Source organism: Acinonyx jubatus, chromosome D1 (assembly GCF_027475565.1).
Source record: "Acinonyx jubatus isolate Ajub_Pintada_27869175 chromosome D1, VMU_Ajub_asm_v1.0, whole genome shotgun sequence".
Lineage (NCBI taxonomy): Eukaryota > Metazoa > Chordata > Mammalia > Carnivora > Felidae > Acinonyx > Acinonyx jubatus.
Genome location: NC_069390.1, coordinates 14998608 through 15013998, shown reverse-complemented (window position 1 = coordinate 15013998; position 15391 = coordinate 14998608). Strand labels below are relative to the sequence as shown.

General features: G+C 41.2%; 1 protein-coding gene and 1 long non-coding RNA gene across 2 annotated transcripts in view; both read left to right on the top strand.

Annotated features, from left to right (window-relative positions):
• The first annotated feature begins 249 nt into the window (after nucleotides 1-249).
• On the top strand, nucleotides 250-1391 carry LOC106976554 (olfactory receptor 4S1). Its single transcript, XM_015073981.2, has one exon. The coding sequence runs from the start codon at nucleotides 278-280 to the stop codon at nucleotides 1205-1207; it is 930 nt and encodes a 309-aa protein (XP_014929467.2). The 5' UTR covers nucleotides 250-277; the 3' UTR covers nucleotides 1208-1391.
• Nucleotides 1392-3031: 1640 nt separating this feature from the next.
• The window catches only part of LOC128311774 (uncharacterized), a 112978-nt gene continuing 100618 nt past the window's right edge, over nucleotides 3032-15391 (top strand). Inside the window, exon 1 of the long non-coding RNA XR_008290336.1 lies at nucleotides 3032-3121. This is a non-coding gene — a long non-coding RNA (uncharacterized LOC128311774). The remainder of the gene's footprint in view (nucleotides 3122-15391) is intronic.

Genomic DNA, 15391 nt, shown 5'->3' with positions numbered 1-15391 from the left:
CAAGTTCAAGTTGTGCAGAATGTCATGTTACTCCTCAGATCAATTTTCTAGGTGTGCAAGATGGTTTGGTGTTGATCTAGCTGCATTTCAGGGACAAGAGAAGCAAAAAACTTCCATGCTCCTCTGCCATCTTGGACCCTCCCCTCAAACAGGTCCAGTGTTAGAATCATTTAGACCTGAAAACAGTTTTCTGATTCCCTGGATTGTCGAAACTTTCTTATATCACATAATTTGTGTTCTTGCAGAGCTAACTACTTTTTTTGTGCTCAGAGAAACCATGGGAACCAAGAACAACGTGACTGAATTTGTGTTGTTCGGCCTTTTCCAGAGCAGGGAGATGCAGTATGTGTGCTTCGTGGTCTTCTCCCTCTTCCATGTACTCACTATCCTGGGGAAACTTCTGGTCTTCATCACCATCAATGCAAGCAAGACCCTGAAGGCTCCCATGTATTTCTTCCTCAGCCACCTCTCTTTTGCTGACATGTGCTATCCATCTGCTACCACACCCAAGATGATCGCAGACACTTTTGTGGAGCGTAACACCATCTCCTTCAATGGCTGCATGACCCAGCTCTTTTCTGCCCACTTCTTTGGTGGCACTGAGATATTCCTCCTCACAGCCATGGCCTATGACCGCTATGTGGCCATCTGTAGACCCCTGCACTACACAACCATCATGGGTCAGTGGAAGTGTGGCTTGCTGGCCGGGGCCGCCTGGGTGGCTGGCTTCCTGCATTCCATCCTACAGACACTCCTGACAGTCCAGCTGCCCTTTTGTGGGCCCAATGAGATTGACAACTTCTTCTGTGATGTTCATCCCTTGCTGAAGCTGGCCTGTGCAGACACCTATGTGGTGGGGCTCATTGTGGTGGCCAACAGTGGCATGATCTCTTTGGTGTCCTTTATCATCCTTATCATCTCCTATGTGGTCATCTTGTTGAACCTGAGACGCCAGTCATCTGAGGGCCGGCGCAAGGCTCTGTCCACATGTGGCTCACACATCATCACGGTCATTTTGGTCCTCGTGCCCCCCATGTTCATGTACATTCGTCCTTCCACCACCCTGGCTGCTGACAAACTTGTCATCCTCTTTAACATCGTCATGCCACCTTTGCTGAACCCTCTGATCTACACGTTGAGGAATAATGAGGTGAAAAATGCCATGAGGAAACTGTTTAGGGTACAAGGGAGTACAGGGGAGAAGTGACAGTCCAGGGAATCTCATTAAGCCTGGAACTGGGGAGACTTCCCATCTTGTAACATCTCCAGTTTAATGCTTGTAATGACAACTGTGTAATAATAATAATCCCACATATTCCTTCAACCTTTCATTCATTAAGTATTTATTGTCTGCAGTCAGTGAGGCATTGGGGATACGAATAAAAGTAAGATGTAACCTCTACCCCACAAGAGGATCACAGTCCAGGAGGCTCTTAGTGATACCGAAGGGCTCATTCAGGAAACCTGTGAGGTCTATAATTGAGGGAACCTCCAGGAAGGCTGAGTAGCTCATCTACAACCATGGAGAATACTACTACATAATTCCTTTATTGTGGCTAACATAGTGCTCAATGACATTTATTCTCTCATGACCTCCAAGTCACTTTATTTGTGGTCCTTCATTTCACGCTCTCAGCCGGCAGATGAATAAATAAGTGTAGAGAGGTTATAGGATTGACCCCAAGTCACCAAATAGACCCTGAGCCAGGTGGAGACCAGAATGTAGGTCCCTTAAGTCCACTTTCAGGGCACTCCTCACTTCAGAACATCTTGACAAAGACTGCGTGAAAATTAATACAGGGGGTCCTCACTGAAATGGAGTCAGGAGGCCAGCAGGGGGAGCACTCATGCCCTATCACCACGGTCTTCAAAAGCAGAGTCCACAGGAAAAGAGGACGTTAGAAGGCCATACAGCTTTACTATCCCTGCAGGAGGAAGAAAGTCCGCTCTGCTCCAGGCAGCAGCCCAGCAAATGAGAGACAGCCACAGCTGTCTCAGCCAATGAAAAGACACTATGCTGAGAACTCCCAGTTTACTCCAATGAATTTTGTGTTTAGAACAGCCACTGCCCCCCACACCCCCCTTCCTCTATAAAAGAGTCTTCCTTTCCTTAATTTCAGGGATTTATCTGTGGTTTCCCATGGTTATCTAATTCTGGGTTGCTATTCTGTGCTATTCCCCTTTAAACCGGTTTTTGCTGGTAAGATAACGGGCAGTTTTATTTTTAAGGTTAACAACTGAGTGAATGGACACTGGGTAGGATGGACCAGGAAGTTTTGAAGGACCAAGGATTGGTGGTGACCAGTGAGGATGGAGAACAGAGCCAGGGAAGGCTAGTTGTCAACACTTTTCTCTCTCCAGCAGAGCAGGGACTGTGGCTCCTGATGAGGGCAACAAAGACAAGAAAAATGTAGTTTAAATTAAATCTCCTTACAGCTTGCATTGCACTGATACCAGAGACCTACAGTGAATAACTGCCTCAAGGAGTTTCTTGCTGCCTTAATGTCTACATTCATTAAAAATTAAAGGCAACCTTACCTTGACAATAGCTAAATCTTCAGGGTCTTGTAAGACCCTGCTTTCACCATACAGAAATTCCTTTGAAACTATCTCTATCCTCCCTCCCTCCCTCCACAAACTTAGAAGTCTATGAGTCACTCCTCATAACCCCAGTGCAGCTCTTTCTGCCCAGGGGTCCTGTCCCTGTGCTATAATAAAATCACCTTTTTGCACCAAAATGTCTCAAGAATTCTTTCTTAGCCGTTTGCTCAAGAACCCCACTTCGTAATTTCATCAGCTCCCATTTATCCCGTTCTGTCTTCCTTCGTTTCGCTGCTAGAGGGAAAGTTTATGCAGAATGGATTAGGAGGGCTGCACTGGACATCTTGCTTAATTAATGTTGGTTTGCAAACCGCCCTTCGGGCAGGGAGAGGCCAAAGAAAGAGGCAGGCCGCTCCAGATCAGTAGGGGCAGGTTTAATGAGCAGGTTTAATAAGTTACATAGGAGGCTGTCTTAAGTGGGACCCAGACCAGTAGATTTCCGCACCTGCTGCCAAAATCTTAAAAGGTTATACAGAGACCATTAGTCCAGATGGTTTCAATAACTCCTTACACTCTCAAGGTGAGTGCTCGGAAGCGGCTGAGGGAAGGTGGGCAGAGAGAACGTTCATTGGAGAGGGGCTGGTGGGGATCCTCCAATTCTTTGGATACAGCTTGAGGGCCAACCAGCAGTCATGACCTCTCAATGACCTCCTGCAACAATTAACCATTCACGGGTCATTCACCCGTTGGGTGTCAATTTCCTCATTTCCAAATGGAGACAGTAAAACAATACGAGCTTCCAGCGTCTTCTTCGGAAAGTTGCTTTGTAAAGTCCTATATGAAAGTCTGTTGTGCAGAGGTCGCTCCCACACTGTTTATGCTGTGGTCCTGTTGTCCTAAAACCCTGACTACTCTCCTAAATGCCAGGTGGATTAATTCGCTTCTCAAATGTTTATCGATGACTTAGCATGTGGTAAGTACATTCTTTTATTTTTATTTTTATTTTTTTCCATCTGGCTTTGAGTTTATTCAATGCAGGCCACCCAGCCCTTCCTCAGAGCGGTGGCTGAATTTGGGGAACAAAACAAAGGCCTTTGAGGTGAGAGTGTGGATTAGGGTGGAGCCTGGGGTGAGGTGAAGGTGTACGGGAGACTCTGGCCTTCAGCGTTGGCTGTCCCCCCCGACCCCCTATTTTCGGCAGGCTGCGGTGGGGTTGGGGGTCAGGTCCACAAGGAACAGGTCCTGGGCTTTTTGCTACTTCCAGTCTGCCTTCCTTTCTCCCCTGTGTCCTTACTTTGGAGGTTCAGAGACTAAACTTTCCACCTGGCTGGGAAGGTGGGGAAAGGACGGAAGGAAGGAGGGGTCCAGGTCCCAGACCATGGCCCTGGTGCCTTTCCTGGGTAGGAGCTAGAGGGACAGCAGAAAAGCAGCAGACAAAATCTTTGCATTCATGAAACTTACATTTAGGTGGGTGATAAAAGTTACTGTTACTGAATTCTTTCAGTATGCCAGACACTAAGTGTTTTTAGTGAGTCTCTGTCTCCGGACTGTGAACTTCACAAAAGTTTCGCAGTTTTGTTTTCTCTCCCCTCAGACAGGGTGTCTGCAGCTGACAGGAGCTGCGTGTTCCCCCTTCCCCCAGGTTAGTGCTGGTTAACTAGTTTCTCCTGAGTGCGGGCCTTGTGAAGAACAGGAGTTCTGGTACATTTAAACACGGTTCCTTTTCTTTTCTGCTCCCTGCTGGAAGTACGAGGGGATTTTTCTCTGATATTTACTGTGGGCACCTGGTCGAGCTCCTGTAGGTAAATCTCGCAATGTTGTGGGCGGCCTCCTTACTGGGTTTTCTGGAGTTTTTAACTCCCAGACTTGTTCATGCTGAGCCACCCGCGCTTCATTGATTATAGTTCAGGTTTTCCTACCCCGGCCCTGATCCCTGCTGTGGTTTCCTCTTGTGCATCTCTGCTCTGGGAGGCTGCAACCCCTGTGTTCCTCGTCTTCTCCCTAGTCTTGGGGGCAGCGGTTTGCCCTGTGTACTCCCTCTTATGGACCCAAGAGGAGTTGTTGGCTTTTCAGTCTGTTCAGCTTTTTTTTGCTTAGGATGGAGTGGAGACTTCCAAGCTCCTTCAGTGGGAACCGAACTGGAATCCCTGTTCTCCCTGTTTTGACTGTATTAACCACTTTAGTTGTGAGGACAATCTCATGAAGTTGACATACTCATCAGAAGTGTGATCAGGTTTGGGTGAGGATGGCAGTGTTGAAAAACTCCGTTCCGTCTGATGCCTAATCTAAGTACAAATGTTCATCTTGACTATGAGAATAATAGCAATAAAACAGCAGTGGACCCCTCAAAAGCACAATATCCTGAGAAGTTTTCATAGATCAGCTTTATCTGTGTTGAATAAATGATTCCTTTAAAAGTCCTTGGAAGTTTGGGGCGCCTGAGTGGCGCAGTCGGTTAAGCGTCCGACTTCAGCCAGGTCACGATCTCGCGGTCCGTGAGTTTGAGCCCCGCGTCAGGCTCTGGGCTGATGGCTCAGACAGAGCCTGGAGCCTGTTTCCGATTCTGTGTCTCCCTCTCTCTCTGCCCCTCCCCCGTTCATGCTCTGTCTCTCTCTGTCCCAAAAATAAATAAACGTTGAAAAAACTTAAAAAAAAAAAGTCCTTGGAAGAATAGGAACATGTATGTCTGTTCAGGTTTGAAGATAAATGCAAGTGTAGAGAGACACAGGCCAAATTACTTATATGGAGTCACATACAAGGACTTCCAATTGCTAGTTAGTGCCCTGATCACTGTAGAAAACACCATCAAATTAAGAAGATCTCATTGTTTCCCAGTTACTCCTCTTCCCTCAGTGAAACCCCATTTTAATGTTCCTAGTACAGATATTCTGGTAGTTGTAAATAGATGAAGCTTCTTGGCTGGACCCTGAAGCCACTCGCTCTCATGCTTTCTTTAAACTCCACTGAATAACCTTTTTTTCGTCAACTTTCATTCACCCTCCAGTACGGAGTCTCCCTGGAGGACTGCTTAATTCCAAATGTAAACAACATGTAATTTTTACTGCACATTTATTTCTTCTGCCTCATTGGAGAGAGAGTAGACAATGGATGTTGTGGGAGCTGTGGTTTTGGAGAAAGGACCATGAACTCCTTGGAGGTTGGAAGCACCTACAGTGAAGGCAGAAAAGGAAAGTGACTAGAAGTCAAATGCACCCCGCCCCCCGCCCTCAGGCCGATATCCTTCATGAAAGTAATTTTTGGGCACCTGGGTGGCTCCGTTGGTTGAGCATCTGACTTCAGCTTGGGTCATGATCTTGTGTTTCCTGAGCCCCACGTTAGGCTCTCTGCTGTCAGCCCGCTTCGGATCCTCGGTTCCCTTCTCTCTCTGCCCACCCCCCCTTATGCTCTCTTTCTCAAAAAATAAATAAAACATTAAAAAAAGTATTTTTTTCTTACCTGCCTTTAAAAATATTTGAGACAAAGGAACGCATGACACACGCATTGTAAACATAATTATTTACTGGACATCCATGAATTTGATATCCAATCGAGCACCAAAACGATCCCAGTAACTTGTATCTGTGTGCTTCTCCTCTATTCCGTTTCTCACAAATGATAACCAATATACTGAAGATAGGCTTTCAGTTTCCTTACTTTATGAAAATATGCCAACATGTGGCTATATGCCTTAACAATACTTACTCAGTTTTGCTTGTTTCTCCTTTTATAAAAACGTTGTTATACATGTATTGTCTCCTGGACGTGCTTTTTTCCCCTCAACGTGAAGGAATTTCAGAGATTCATCCGTGTTTTTGCCTGTCGCCGTATTTCACCGTTTGTCCCAGTATACAATATTCCATTGGGTGAATATGTAATATTTTCCTGTTCTGTCAATCTACCTTGGTTGTTCTCATGCTAAGAGTGCTTTTATGAGCGTCTTTGAATATGTGGAGAAGCTCACCTGTGATAGATACCTGGGGATGGAATTGCTGTGTTAAAGAGCATGCAAGTGTTCAGCTTTACGGCGAAAATGCCAACTTGCTTTTGAAACCAAACGGTGGTGGTCGTATTCATTCCCACTAGTAATGCATAAGAAATTTCGTTGATGTACATTCTTGCCAACACGTAGTATTGCCAAGACTTCTGAATGGTTTTGCCAATCTAGAGGCTATATGTGGCATGTAATTCGAATGAGGTTATGTGGCATGTAATTCTAACCTCATGTAATACTAATGAGGCTGAGAATATTTTCATGGTTCTTGTCCTACCTGCTGCTTTTTTCCCCTGTGAATTGTCAATTATTATCTTTTGCTTGTTGTTCTCTTGAGTTCCTTGAATGAAAAAAAATGGGTTTCTAAGTGTTTTGTGTATATTTTGGCTAATGTTCTGTCAGATATGTTGATGATAAGTTTAGCTCATAACTTGTCTTTTCACTTTATGCTGTGTTTATCATTTTTGTTTTCAGTGTATAATAGTTTTAAATTTCCGTTATTGTTAATTAGTGTTTTTTTGTGCCTTAAGAAATAGTTTCTTAGGTCAAGGTCAGGGTGATATTAATTGATATTCCAGAATTTTAAAGTTGTGCCTTTTTACTTAATTTCTTATTTTACTTAAAATTGATTATTGGGCATTGTGGAGGAAAGGATTCAATTTTATTTTTTCCCTTATGGAAAACCAAATATTCCATCATCATTTATTGAATAGTCCTTTTCTCCATTCATCTACAGTGCCACTTCTGACATATATCAAGTTTCTGTATTTTCTTTCTTTTTTTTTAAATTTTTTAAAATTTGTTAAATTTTTTATTTTTTCTAAATTTTTTTTTTTAACGTTTATTTATTTTTGAGACAGAGAGAGACAGCATGAACAGGGGAGGGGCAGAGAGAGAGGGAGACACAGAATCTGAAACAGGCTCTGAGCCCCACACGGGGCTCGAACTCATGCACCGCAAGATCATGACCCGAGCCGAAGTCGGACGCTTAACCGACCAAGCCACCCAGGCACCCCTTAAAAATTTTTTTTAATGTTTATTTATTTTTGGGACAGAGAGAGACAGAGCATGAACGGGGGAGGGTCAGAGAGAGAGAGACACAGAATCCGAAGCAGGCTACAGGCTCTGAGCTGTCAGCACAGAGCCCGACGCGGGGCTCCAACTCATGGACCGTGAGATCATGACCTGAGCCGAAGTCGGGCGCTCAACCGACTGAGCCACCCAGGTGCCCCAAGTTTCTGTATTTTCATGAGTTTGTTTCTGGACCAAACCTACACTCTTTTAATTACTATAATTTATGTCTTGATATCCAGTAGGACAAGTTTCTCTAATTCTATTTTTTAAAGAATATCTTGTTATGTGTTCACGCTCTGTCCCTCTCTCAAAAATAAATACACATTGGGGCACCTGGGTGGCTCAGTAGGTTGAGTGTCCAACTCTTGATTTCAGCTCAGGTCATGATCCCAGGATCGTGGGATTGAGCCTCCTGTCAGGTTCCATGCGGAACATAGAGCCTGCATTCTCTCTCTCTCCCTCTGCCCTCCTCTGCTCCTTGTGCTCTCTCTAAAAAATAAAATAAAATAAATATTTGAATAAATAAACATTAAAAAAAGAATATCTTGTCTGTTTTGAGTCTTTATTTTCTAGACAGTTGTAAATCTAAATTGTCACATTCCACAAAATAACTTACTGGGATTTTGTTTTGAATTGTATTGTTCTATAGATCACTTTGAGAAGAACTTACATTGGGGTAACTCTGATTTGCTTATGTGTCAATGTAAACAAAGTCTTCTGAAAAATCTAAAGGCATAGAGTTCTGTGACTAATAAGTGATTCATGAAACATTTGTTCCCGGGAAAACTGTTAAGGGAGTAGAGGAAGCAGGACAGAGAGAAATATGAACAAGGATGCAGTTTCAGGTGAATTCCAGCAGAGGGTCACTTCAGACTGATTTTGCAGAACTCTGGAGTGTAAATTATGCCTGGAGTGTGATTAGAAGCAAGTGAGTGGAGTTTTGATACTCCCAGACTGTTTAGACATTAGCCAAGGGCTTCTCTGAGTTTGGGTTGAGGCATAAATTCCCAGATACTTATGTCTGTGTATTAATATAGGGAAAATTGACTCCAGCCCCGAGACAATATGTGTTAATTGTTGGCAAAGTATATAAAGGGTTATGGGTTAAAAAAAAAAAGGATAGAGATCTGGACAAGGTTCTGAACACACCTTGACGTTCTTTGTCATGTTCTTTATTTTGGTGGTGTTTAATGTTTTAAATCAGGTTGATAAATTGCTGCACCCAGCTCCTTTGATTAGATGTATTCTTAGGAACATTATGGCTTTGCTGCTATTATAAATAGCATCTTTATTTTTTCCAGATTTATTTACATGTAGTTTATGACATTGTGTAAATTTAAGGCATACAATGTGTTGGTTTGATACATTTATATATTGCAAATAGATTACCACCATAGCATTAGCAAACACCTCCATCCTGTGACACATTTATCATTTCTTTTTTGTGTAAGAACATTTAAGAGTTACTCTTAGCACCTTTCAACTATATAAAACAGTATTATTAACTACATCACCATGCTCTGGATTAGATCTCCAGAGCTTGTTAATCTTATAACTGAAAGTTTGTACCCTTTGACAATATCTCTGTTTCTTTTATCACCTCGCCCCTCATACCCACTATTTTGCAGTTTCTCCGAGTCTTCTTAGATTTACTGTTTTTTTTTTTAGATTTTGTGTAAGTGATATGATACAGTATTTGTCTTTTACTGTATGACTTATTTCACTTAGTATAATGTCCTTAAGGGCAACCCATGTTGATGAAATGGTAGGATTTCATTCTTTCTCATGGCTGAATAATATTCCAGTGTGTGTATGTGTGTGTGTATGTGTGTACGTATGTCTCTATATATCTGTCGCATCTTCTTTATCCAATCATCTGTTAACAACCATTAGGTTGTTTCCCTATCTTGGCTATTATGAATAATGCTACAATAAACATGGGAGTGCAGATACCTCCCTGATATACTGTTTTCCTTCCTTTGAATAAATACCCAGAAGGAGGATTGCTGGTGCATATAGGAATTCTATTTTTAGTTCTTTTTAAGGAATGTTCATACTGTTTTCCATAGTGGCTGTACCAATTCACAGTCCCACCAGCAGTGCACAAAGGTTCTCTTTTCCTTACATCCTTACCAACACTTGTTATTTCTTGTCTTTTTTGATAATAGCCAGGTGTGAAGCAGTAGCTCATTGTGGTTTTCATTTGCATTTCTCTGATGATTAGTGTCATTGAGCACCTTTTCATGTATCTGTTGACTGTTTGTATGTCTTCTTTGGAAAACTTTCTATTCATTATTCATTTCTCTGCCCAACATTTTATTGTGTGTGTGTGTGTGTGTGTGTGTGTTGACTATTGAGTTGAATAAGTTATTTATATATTTTGGATACTAACCCTTTATCGGGTATAGGATTTATAGCTATTTCCTCTCTTTCTGTAGGTTGCTTTATCATGTTGTTGGTTTCCTTTATAGTGCATAAGATTTCAGTTTGATGTAGCCCCACTTGTTTATTTCTGCTTTTTTAAAATCGGTGTCAAATCCAAAAAAACCATAGGTCAGGAGCTATGTCAAGGAGCATTCTCCCGATTTTTCTTTTAGGATTTTTATTGTTTCCAGTCTTTTGCTTTTTAAAGTTTATTTATGATTTATTTTGACAGACTGAGAGGGTGAGCAGGAGAGGGGCAGAGAGAGAGAGGGAGAGAGAATCCCAGGCAAGCTCTGCACCATCAGTGCAGAGCCTGACGTGGGGCTCAAACTCACGATATGGTTTCAAGTCTTATGTTCAAGTCTTCAATCCATTTGAGTTGATATATGTGTGTGGTAAGAAGGGACCGAGTTTCATTCTTTTGTGTGTGGCTATCCTGATTTCCAAACACTTTTTATTGAGGAGACTATCCTATCCCCATTGTATACTCCTGGCGACTTGTCATAAATACTATGTATGCATGAGCTTGTTCCTGGGTTCTCTATTCTATTCTATTCTATTCTATTGATTTATGTGTTTGTAATAAAGTTTGAAATAAAAATGATGCTTCCAGCTTTGCTCTTTCTGAAGATTTTTCTGGCTCTGGAGGGTTTTCTTTGTTTCTGTGCCAAATTTAGGTCAGATTTTTATATTCCTGTGCAAAATGCCATTTGAATTATGATGGGGATTTCATTGAATTTGTAGATTACTTTAGGTAGTATGGACATTTTAATAATATTTATTGTTTCTATGAGGATGGAATATTTTCTAATTTATGTGTGTCTCCAGTGTTTTCATCAGTGTCTTATAGTTTTCAGTGCATAGATCTTTCCACCAACTTGGTTAAAATTATTCCCAAGTATTGTATACCTTTAAATGCAATCATAAATGAGATTTTTTTTCTTAATTTCTCTTTCAGATAGTTCCATTATTAGTATATAGATGCACAACTGAGTTTTGTATATTGATCTTTTATCTTGAAACTTTACTGAATTCATTTATTAGTTCTAACAATTGGCTATAATGGGTTCTATTTGTTTCCATACAAATTTTAGGACTGTTTTTTATATTTCTGTGCAAAATGCCATTGGAATTATGATTGGGATTGCACTGAATCTGTGGATTGCTTTGGGTCGTATGGACTAAGTCAACAGGACTTAATGAACATGCACTATTTGCCAGAGACTGATAGACGGTGAGGAACTAGGATCTCAGTGACCTATATATGAATCCATAAATGTTCACGTTGGCAGGTACCGTGTGGATAATCCAGCCTCACTCAGTCATTTTATATAGAATCAGAACATGGTTGGGGGTGGGGGGAGAGAAGTGGAGAGGTAAATGATGCGTTCAAGTTAGTTACTAGATTATTTATGATCAGAACTAGAGCCCCGCTGTCCTGGCCCCTGTGCAGTCCTCACTTTCCTCTCTCTTCATTCTCCTTTCCGTTCTCAGTAGTTCAGTCTGGAAAAAAAAATTCCCTTTATGTCCTTCCTTCAACTTTCTTCTGTTTATTCTTCTCTATTCTCTTTTGCACCTCATTATTTGGTGCAAAAACTTCACAGAAATCTCACTAAACTAATTGAAACAGATTTTGAACCTTTCCGAATCATAGTTTATTTGGCAGTGTTTCACCCGAGAGAAAAGAAATTCCATGGGGAAGTTGTTCCCTTGATGATAGTGTGTGGCTTAGTTTATTTTAAATAGTTCAGGGATCTAAGCATTTAGTCAGAACCCTTGGACTCGGTGGGTACGTTTTCTACATAAAACACAGCATCTTAAATTCTCTGAGTTTGCTGATTCCTGTGGCTTTTATTTGTTTCTTAGATATTATCCAAATATCAACCCAGATCCAGATCCTCTGAACTTTCCTCTTCTGTGATTCATCTTAGATGCCATCATTTGTTCTCTGAAAGCCCCCAGGAACATGGTGTTTTGTTCTAGGGGACAAGACCTGATTCTTGAATTGCTGTAGCAGCAACCACCCAGGGCCATCAGAAGGTAGCTTAGTGATTTCCAAGTTATTAACCTGTCAAGTATCTAGTGTGTGGCTTTGGGAAGCAATTGATCTCTCTCAGTGTCTGTTGCCTCATTTGTAAATAGAGGAGGTTTGATTCAAAGCTCTAAATATTTTCACCACTCTTAGGGGCTTAGTTGAGTGTGACGAACTGTGCTCACCGGACCCTTCAGTGAGAAATCAGCTAGGTGGGGAGTATTAGCCAAAGCACCTTACCTGTCCAGTGATCATGACTTCCAGAGAGGAACCTAATGCTCCATCTCACTGAACCGGATCATTGCCTTGAAAATGAGTTATTCTAACAGAGTGACTACCTTCATGCTGAGCTAGAGGCACTTGAGTACACTTGAGATCCATCTGACCCAATTCCTTGTTCCAAGGAAGAACAAAACCACACCAGGTAAGTGATATGGCTGGAAGGAAGGCACAAGGCATATGATGTTGAGCAAGTCAGTTCCTTTCTTTAAGCCACAAGTTTTAATTTTAAAGGAGGTGGTTTGGTATGGAGTACTTTTTGGGGTGTGCACCAGGGATGAGGCTATGGGTTAAATTTATTCATTTGTTTTTATTGTTAAATATATATGATATAAAATTTGATGATTTCAAAGATCTTTCCAATTTTGGGATTCTTTGAGGTCCCATTTGGGAATTATGAAGTGGGAGTGTGTGCTTGGAATGGAGGTTTTACTAGGTCATCTGAGATTAGTCACATTGGCACATCAAGCTCTTTCTTACATTGAATTCTGGGCATTGTCTGCATTCTATTCTTCTGTGGTCCCGAATCCAGGAGGTCACGTGATGTAGAGTCTGCAGGCTCTTATGATGATTTAGGCTTTTACATGTTCATCACAGTTTCTTTCCATGTGTCTTGGTAAGGCAGTATTGTGGGAGAGAGGAGGTATTATCAGCTCTGTGGGAGAGATGGTGGGAATGGCTGGTGGCAGGGAGCAGAGAGAGGAATTAATGCAGAAAAGACAGAAATGACTGAAATGAAAAGGTGGTTTTCAGAGAGAAAGACTATCAAGTATTTTATCTCCTTGGGATAACACCTGGAAAAACTTGACCTAACAGGATTTTTTTCTTGCCTCTAGTGATCTCTCAGATTGGTCCCATTATATTTTCCTTAGTTTCAGGAATGGATAAGAAAACAAACAGTTAAGTTCATGCCTAGATAAAAGGTATATGTTTGTGTAGGCCAACAAAAATATACCTTAGACCTCTCATGAAAGAACATATTTAATTTTATTTATTTTTCTTTTTTTATTGTTTTTAATTTTTTTAAATTTTTAAATTTTTAAATTTTTTTTTCAATATATGAAGTTTATTGTCAAATTGGTTTCCATACAACACCCAGTGCTCATCCCAAAAGGTGCCCTCCTCAATACCCATCACCTAAACTCCCCTCCCTCCCACCGCCCATCAACCCTCAGTTTAGAACATATTTAATTTTAACTCTTCACTTCTGTGTTATGTACTTAGAAATTGTATAGGGCAGTGATTGTAGAGCTCTGGATCTATGGTGAGGCTACTTGGATTGGAATCCTGACTCCACCACTGTGGAGCTTCTGGCCAGGTAATTCATTTCTCTTTGATTCTGTTTTCTCCTATGTATAAAAGGGGGTGATATTAACCCCCAAATCATGGGTTTATGTGAGAGTCGAATCCATAATGTATCTAGAACATTTGTAAAGTATATGGCACAAGTACTATTGTAGAGCTCGACATCATTATTAATGAAAAATGAGTTAATAAAAAAGATTTAAGAATATTAAACAGATATATTTGATTATTATGATGGTATATTTCTTAGTAGAAGATACAGTCCCCAAAGCTATAATTACAAAGCAACCTGTTAATTTCTATAAAAGAAGTATGATAACAAACCATAGGAGCACAAAGGAGAGAATATATTATTCCTGGTGGAGTGATAGTCTTTGTGCAATTAGAAAGAAGGAACACTAAACACAGAGAAGGGAGAAAGGCACCTTGGAATAGGAAATAGGTGTGTAACAGTCATTTGGGAATGACATGGGTGCAAAAATAGGCAATGGCCAGTTCAAGCAGGACCTGGACTTTATGCTAAGAATGTTATAATTTAGGCTGTGGGCAATAGGGAGATATTGGTAGATTTTGGGTAGAGAAGTAACATGACCAGATTTACACTGAAGGATAATCACGAAAGTATTTTTCAACGCTCAGGGACAAGAAGGTGCAGATGGGTTGGAGTATTAAATGCAAGCTTTGTTCAACACACCAGACCGGGACTGAGTTGGAAGGTGGGTAGTGTTGAGAGGGCATATCTGGAAAAGGAGGCTCTGTTGCGAGAATAAGCAGGGTGGGCTATGGGACAGGGAGAGAACCTGAAAGAGGTGAGTTGAAGTTTAGGGGGTAAGAGGATGATTGCTGAGGTGGCTCAGTGTGTGAAAATCTTTAAAAGTGAATCGTAGGAGTTCAGGTTTTCCTCCAGCTATTCCCACGCAGGGGAGGATCCGAGGAAAGAAAGATCTAGGAGACAATTTTCTGGCTGCAGTGTGTGGGATGGATGGCAAGGGCATCTGGAGATGAAGAGGCATTGGTAATCTGGGCATCTGCTGACAGTGTGTGAGAAGGGGTGGCGGGAAGAATGGAGAGAAAGGGCACACGGGGGGATGGTTTAATGAGAAATTAAAGGGGTGTGATGATGACTGGTGTGGGCATGAGGGAAGGCATGGGTCAAATATGATCTCAGAGCTATAGCCTGGGCATCTTGGATGGTTTTATGAGCATTTGATTATTAGTGAGTCTTAAAATCTTTCCATATGTATACTGATATTTTTACTTATTCTTTTGTGAATCTCTCTCTTTTGCCCATTTTCTATTGCGATACAGGTATATTTCTTAGAGAAGTTCATTTTCATGTTGGGTTATTAAGCCTACAATTTTTATTGCTCTAGAACATGAATTGCTTTATTATTTTAAGGTTCAATGATTTTTATTTAGTTTTAAACTTCAACATGTGTGCTTATATGAGGAATTCTGGCGCACAGTACTGTGTTCTGATCTGTCCATATCACTGACTTGTTTTCTCTGTGGATTCTGGTACTTGATGTCCAGGTGTGTTTTTAGTTCTTAAGTATATTTCTTAAAAATTTCAGTATGAAATCAGGGTTATGGGGGAAAATAGTGGAGATTAAATTTAGAACAGAGAATCAAGGTATCATGATTTTTCATCCATGTATTTCATGGGTCGTATGTGGTGGAAAAAATTCCTAACATGGCACCTTAATCTAGAGACTATTTTAAATCACATGACATTGTTAGCTCGA

Coding starts and splice junctions, on each gene's coding strand:
- LOC106976554 (XM_015073981.2), top strand. CDS start 278: ATGGGAACCAAGAACAACGTGACTGAATTTGTGTTGTTCGGCCTTTTC.